This window comes from Melanotaenia boesemani, chromosome 9 (genome assembly GCF_017639745.1).
Source record: "Melanotaenia boesemani isolate fMelBoe1 chromosome 9, fMelBoe1.pri, whole genome shotgun sequence".
NCBI lineage: Eukaryota > Metazoa > Chordata > Actinopteri > Atheriniformes > Melanotaeniidae > Melanotaenia > Melanotaenia boesemani.
The window spans coordinates 7,429,514-7,436,909 of NC_055690.1; the positions used below are offsets into that span (position 1 = coordinate 7,429,514).

Below are 7,396 nucleotides of genomic sequence, written 5' to 3' on the forward strand. Positions count from 1 at the left end.
GTTGTTCAGTATGCTGAGTTTGTCTTTTTTGTTCTTTTTGTTTGTTTTTTAAGGCTGTTCAAGTAGAAAAAAACATTTTTAAACAAGTTGCACACTGGTTGGCTCTCTGAGGCCCCCTGATGTGTAAAGCCATTCACGGTACTGGCACACCATGTTGTGTGTGTGGTCATGTAAATTTGTTTCATTGCCACTGTATGAGTCTGCGGTATATTAAACCAGCACAGTTTTGTGCATTTTTGTAGCTGAGAAAATGTGTTGTTTAAAACCTGAAAACAATGTTGTAATAAAACTGGAGTGATATAACCAGTCTGACTTGTTTGAATATTTATTAACCGATAATATTTCCTTTATTTTTGTGCGCATCATATAAGAGAACGAGTGAAATGCAAAGTTTCATTGTAGGTGATCATACCATCTCAAAGCATCTTTAAAGAATAATTTGTGATATGTGTCATGGCACTGGTAGAAAGAACTGTACAACTTGAAGAATCCACTGCAGATGTTTTCTAAATGGGATGTTGGCGTCTCCAGGAAGACGATAAGGTGAAGGCATCAGGAAATAAAGGGATATTCCATTGGGGATACATATATCTCCAAAACCAAATGAATATAAAAGGATATATAAATCGTTAACAGCAGAATGAGCTCAGGCTCGAGCTCTAATTTAAAGAAAACACAAACTTCCATTGCAAAGTTCTTCATCAGGTGTGACATGTAAAACCTGTCATATTCCCCAAAAGTCAAACTCAAGAATACATCAATACCAAAAATAATTTCCACATATTCTAAACGTGTCCCTTTAACAGGAGGAAATCTTGTAAGGAAGCAGGATTTTACACACTTTGTCATTTGCTTTTACACAACATGAGGAATATAAAAATAATAAGTTACGTTATTGAATGAAACCTGTTTTTAACCACAAAGACACACAAAAAACACTCTTCACACAGGATTTATTGATATAGGTAAAGTTTATTTATTATTCATTATATTTGAATTATTATTTTTTTAATCCTATTTTATCGTATTCTGTTTTGTTTGAATCAGTTTAAATCTTAATAATTCAATTTAGTTAATTTTATTTTTTGTGACTTTTTCTGTCTATAATCTATATTTTTTACTTATTTTATTTTTAAAATTCTCTTTGGTTTGTTTTTAGCTTTCGATTTTACCTACTTTTATGGATTTATTTCTAAATATTAAACTGTTTTTAATCTAATCTAAACAGAAATCTTTTTATTTTTATTTCATTTTATTTTTTCTATTTATTTTATTTTATTTTGTTTGTATTTAGCTTTAAGTTTAATCAATATTGTAGTGGATTTATTAATAAATGCTAAATAGTTTTTTTATTTAAATTTAATTTTATTGCATTTTTTTATTTCTGGTTTAGTTTAGTTTAGTTTATTTAATTGGATTGTTTTTAAATTTTACCAACTTTTTAGTGGATTTATTGATTAACTATTTTTTAATCTAATCTAATCCAATCTAATCTAATTTATTCTCAATTTATTTTGTTTGGTTTGTTTATAGCTTTAAATTTTACAAACCTTTTAGTGGATTTATTCATAAATATTAAACTGTTTTTTAATCTAATTTTACTTTGGTTTGTTTATAGCTTTAAATTTTACTAACCTTTTAGTGGATTTATTCATAAATATTAAACTGTTTTTTAATCTAATTTTATTTTGTTTGGTTTGTTTATAGCTTTAAATTTTACAAACCTTTTAGTGGATTTATTCATAAATATTAAACTGTTTTTTAATCTAATTTTATTTTGTTTGGTTTGTTTATAGCTTTAAATTTTACAAACCTTTTAGTGGATTTATTCATAAATATTAAACTGTTTTTTAATCTAATTTTACTTTGGTTTGTTTATAGCTTTAAATTTTACTAACCTTTTAGTGGATTTATTCATAAATATTAAACTGTTTTTTAATCTAATTTTATTTTGTTTGGTTTGTTTATAGCTTTAAATTTTACAAACCTTTTAGTGGATTTATTCATAAATATTAAACTGTTTTTTAATCTAATTTTATTTTGTTTGGTTTGTTTATAGCTTTAAATTTTACAAACCTTTTTTGTGGATTTATTCATAAATATTAAATGTTTTTTTTTTTATTTACGTATCCATTTATAGAGGCCGTTTTTGGTTTTTCTATTGTTCTTCCTATTTTTAGTTTTAAACCTCCAGAGAGCAAGCCGGTCAGATTAACTCATCTTCATGATTTGATAAATTCTAAATTCTAATAGAATAAATAGATGAGTTTGAATTTGGGCGACAGTGGCGAGGAAAAACTCCCCATTAGGAAGAAACCTCGGGAGGAACCAGGCTCTCTGGGGTAAACCCCTCCTCCTGAGGGCTGCTGCAAGAAAAACCACAGAACAACAACAGATGAATCTGCCTCCATACTTACCTGAGCTGGATCGTCTCAGATCTTCATCTACACCTAGAAATAAACACAATCTTTGAGCCAGTTCAGTGTGTGGGGAAAATAATTCAGCTGTGTCAGATTTTGTGTAATGTGTGTTTGGCCTGACGGCACAAGGTGTTACTGTGTTGTTTTCTTACCCTTCTCTGGTAGAAAAGGACGTATGACGTGTTCTTACACGCCTCTCTGGCATTATCTCCGGTGTTATAGTAGACGTTTACGTCGTCGTAGTGGAGCCAACGCTCAGCGTTGTTGTCCTGGTCCTCGTACGGGTGCAACCCGTCACTCACGTAGTGTCCTGAAAGGAGGAAAAGCAAAGTGAACTCGAAGTCATGAACAGCAGCTCAGTTTCCATCCAGATCTCACACAGATTTTACACAAACATCCAAGAAAATCAAACTCACACACAAAATCTATGTAGAAATATTGATAGAAATATTGTATATCTCTGTTTTTACTATGTTAACATGACAGAGGTTTACATTCTCCTCACGTTAACTTACCATCATCGTATGATGATCCCAGATGGCTGATGACACTAACCAGGCTGTACCAACCTTCATCCTGAGAAGAATCACAGACAACAACAGTTAACTTCACACACTCACCATCCTGACACCAACACACAGTCCCAAACTTTACTCTTTGTTTTGGAGTGTTATTGTTATACCTGGTGGGAGGTCATCATCAGCTCCTTGAGGAGGATGATGGGGTCATGCAGCTTCATCATCTGCAGGTCCTCAGTGAACTTAAACCTCTTCAGATGTAATATGAGGTATCTGTTTCCAAGAAAGAGGACATCAGTTAAAGAAAATGGCTGCAGATTCTAGCAAACTCAGACTGTACAGCAGACATTTAAAATGCTGGTTTTACTCACTTTGGGAGGGTCAGAAATGTGGTCTCTCGTCCTGATGTCGTTCCACCACAGTCGCACATGTACTCCAGCTGTGTCTCCTGCAGGGACAACTTACTGTCAGTTATGTACAACGAAACGAACTGACTAAACATCCACACACACACACACAGTCAATGTTTGAATGACTGGAGTCAATAAAAACATGATGTTCTTACCATTTGGTACATCTGGAGCAGCTGCTGCACTGAAAGTTCAGAAATCAGGTCCAGAGAGAGACTGGTGAAGTTCTCCTGTGTGATGGACTGGTCACCACATCTGCACATTAAAGGGACAACACACATAAATATACATGTAGAGAAAATGTCGGAAAACTATCTGTGGTACAGCAAAGCTACGATGACAGGACGGTTTGAGAGCAGAGCAGACAGCACAGTCCACTTAGACAAGAGGGAAATGACTGTTATTCATGGTGAACATGTAAAAATACCAAAGCCCGTCCACATTAAAATGACCGGCCACATGAATGAAAGAGAAACATTTTTGTTTAGATCTGGGTTACTGCTTTTCTGTGAGGTTTTACCTTTTACATGTCCTGGTGTTCTGCATTTCGAATGCAAAGTTTCTTGCTATGGGGCAGGTGTAGTTTCCCCCCACAATGGCTGCCGTCTGATGCAGAGGTAAAGCCAGGCTGTCCATCTGGTCTAGGACGGCTGTCAGGAACTCATGGGCATCCTGAACACACAGAAACACACAGATTTTAATTGATGCACAAACGTAAACTCTGCAGACGAGAGAACATTTAGTGACAAAAAACAGCCGACTCACTTTGTTTCCAGCATCCTCAAATTCTGGCGCCTTCGCAGAAATGACCCCCTTAAACTTATTGAGGATGTGAAGCTTTAGAAGGGCATTGTCTGAGTTGTGACATCTAACAATGTTCATGAAACATCTGGAGAAGATGAAGGAAATAAACTGAGGTTAGCATTTCATTTTTTTCTCAAGCATTGATGGAAAAACATAAAAATTGGGTGGTGTGTATTTGTGTGTGTCATCACTGTACTTCATCAGCTCAGCCTCATGACACTGTCCAAACAAGTCCTCCTGGGAGCGGACGTCTTCCACAAACTCTTTGAGTGTCAGCAGAGTCTGGAGGCTGGAGTTCATGTAGCAGCTCCGGGCTGGGTTCGGGAAGCTGACGCACAAAACAACAAGCAGCATCACACATTAGCATCATGATCTTCATGACAAGTCACAGAATGCTGAAACATCTATCAGCTTGTTTGTTTCTATGTGTGTGACTGTGTGTGTGTAGATGTCCTTACCCAGGACACAGGACCTGCTGGGACATGATGCTGGTTGCTCCATCAGTGGGGTGGACGTTGAACTTCTCTCTGCTTCAGAGACACACGAAAATCAATGAGGGATGTTAGTGTGTCCATGATCAATTTACACTATGTGGACATTAATCTGCTCACAATTTCTGTGCTTGTGAACCTACTTGTTTTCTGGTTTCTCAAGACTTCTGACCATCTCTGTGGTGAATCTAACCCTTTTGTCTCCTGCATTTCTTGATTCTTTTATTTTCCCATCAGAAGCAGCCTTTTCTTTTTTGTGGCTGTTCATCCCCCCATGTAGTCCTTGGATGTAGCTGTGGTGGTTTTGTATCACCTCTTGAGCTTTAGCTATTCTGCAGTGTGGAGGGAGGAGATTTTTGTAATTAGTATTTTAGGCATCCTCAGTAACAACAGCAAAACCAGATAAAGGATTAAATTAATCTTAAATACGTTTTCATTTGTAGCAAATACTTGTATCAGTCACCATGTTAATCTTGTTAACTGAGGATGTAACACAGTGAACTGTGGACTGTGTGTAAACTAAATGCTGCTTATGATGAAGAGAAAACAGAAATACAGTGAAATGAGGCTTTTTACCTTCTGACAGCTTCCTGAAAGTCATCGTCACAAATTGGAGAAACTCGATTTTTTCTCTGTCGGATAAAAGACAAACTGAATATTTAACAACAGCAACAAGATGAACCAGCATGAAGTTCATGAGAAAACATTCAAGTCTAGAAGAATATGAAGCCCTGAAACATGTTAAACATACTCTGAAGCTCCACCAAGTCTTCTGTTTCTTCTTCTTGGTTTTCTCCTCAGGCTGGGGTGCTTTACTGGTAGTTTCACCATCTGAGGACTTAGTCTTTACACAGCATATATCTTTTCTCTGTGAATTACAAAGGGAAATATGTCAAAGAAAAATCTTTGCCAAACTTTCTCTATGTCCAAACACAAATATTAAAAACTTGTACAACAATCACGTAAAGCAGAGACACTTGGAAACATACCAGGGGACGACCGAACAGCCTTGACAGCCAAGTAGTCCTCTGTTTGGGGTTCTCTGTGCAGGTCTTTGCTGCTGGAGCTTCTGAAACAGCGACTCTGGAGATAAACAGAAACACGGCTCGTTAAGCGTTTGTAGATTCATGTGTTAAATAAATTTTACATCAATTGTTTGAAACAATTTAAATAAATAATATGTTGTTCCTGGTCTATAAACTGATCACATCAGCAGAAAATCAGCCAGATTAATCAATCAGTCTTCTAAATCAGACATGAATCATCATACTTCAAGTCATTTTAAGGCTGGAGTTTTGGATCAGACGTGTTAGAAGATGGAGATCAGATTTAATCTCATTTTAAAGGCAGAATAATTATTCACACACACACACACCTGTCAGGATATTAATGTACAGAACAACACAACCATAGATTTGTTTATCTATGGCTCCTCTATTTGTTGGTTAAGTATATTTTACTATGTACCTTGTTTTTAGAGGATTTAGATTGAGCACTTGTTACGTCTGTTTTAATTAGCTGCTCATAACTTATATTTTATATGTTTTATGTTTCTTTTGTCTCATGTTTTAAGTGATGTGACTGATGATTTTACATGTCTGCTGCAAACCATACTGCCCTCTCGAGGAGCAAAGCAATAAAGTGAATTGACTCTATTTATTTTTGTTGTGTTTTTATGTAAAAGAGTCCTCTGTATTAACAAATAACTTTCTTACCGTGTCTGTAAACTGGACTGATCTCGATCAGCTGTTTTAGTATCTTGTTTTTTCTGTGGGAAATAATGAAAAAGGAAAAAAGAACATTTTTAAAAAGGTAATGTTTCTTAATCTAAAAACACACTTTCACACACATCAACACTGTTGTCAGTGAAGACAAGGACATAAGTTTCAGTGAATAAGTGTAAACTGTACAATCTACACATCATTTACCTTTGGATAAACCTTCTGTTGACCGGTTAGCTTGATTATAAGTCTTTCCATGGTGAATAAGGTGTGAACTGCACTAAGATCTGTTCAAACTGATTGAATCTCTAAGTTAAACCTTCTGAGAATGTTCTGGAGAGACTTTAATACATCACAATGTGTCAGTTCTGGAATATGACAGTTCCATCATCAGAGTTCCATCATCTGACAGGATGCAGACAACAAGCATGTAAACATGAATGCTCATTAATTAAAATGAACTGTGAAGCAAAGTTTATCTTTAATACCAACATCATTTTGTGCAGACTTGTAACTATTAAAGTCCAGTTTCATTTTGGTTAATTTCTGATGATTTTAAATAAAATAAATATTATTTTTACTAATCATTTTGTCTGTTTAACCCATTTAAAAGCTGTTAGACCCAAATCTTTTCTAAAATCAATCATTTATGCTCAGTTTATTCACACGGTGAACATAAATATGCCACAAGGTTATATGTGAATGCATTCATATGCCCTTTAAATGTACATAATACAACAAAGTCACTTTTTATGTACAAATAAGCAAAATGGTTGACACCTGAACTTATGACATTAACAACTACTGGATAAAGACAAAGATATAGAATGAAAAATCTTATGCCATTTGAAAGACTGTTTATTTTTCTTTTATGTGGGGCCACATTTGTAAGGAAAATGTACTTGTGGGATGAGCAGCAGAGGTGAGTATGGGGGGTTCTGCCATGGAAAACTGGTCTAATCCCCTCTGCCAATGCCAAACAGTTTTTTCTGCTATTGACTCTTGTTTGGGGGGCGTTTGTTAGATTGGATG

The 7,396-nt window shown here is 35.3% G+C and overlaps 1 protein-coding gene across 1 annotated transcript; it reads right to left on the reverse strand.

Moving 5' to 3' along the window:
• Window positions 1-2,125: 2,125 nt before the first annotated feature.
• On the reverse strand, window positions 2,126-4,874 carry LOC121646094 (ubiquitin carboxyl-terminal hydrolase 29-like). Its single transcript, XM_041994972.1, has 11 exons — window positions 4,787-4,874; window positions 4,611-4,682; window positions 4,349-4,480; window positions 4,114-4,237; window positions 3,869-4,020; window positions 3,504-3,603; window positions 3,310-3,386; window positions 3,103-3,211; window positions 2,936-2,996; window positions 2,573-2,730; window positions 2,126-2,450 (listed from the first exon to the last, which is right to left on the reverse strand). Exons 1-11 carry the CDS (start codon window positions 4,816-4,818, stop codon window positions 2,445-2,447), a joined length of 1,023 nt encoding a protein of 340 aa, XP_041850906.1. The 5' UTR covers window positions 4,819-4,874; the 3' UTR covers window positions 2,126-2,444.
• Window positions 4,875-7,396: the final 2,522 nt, after the last annotated feature.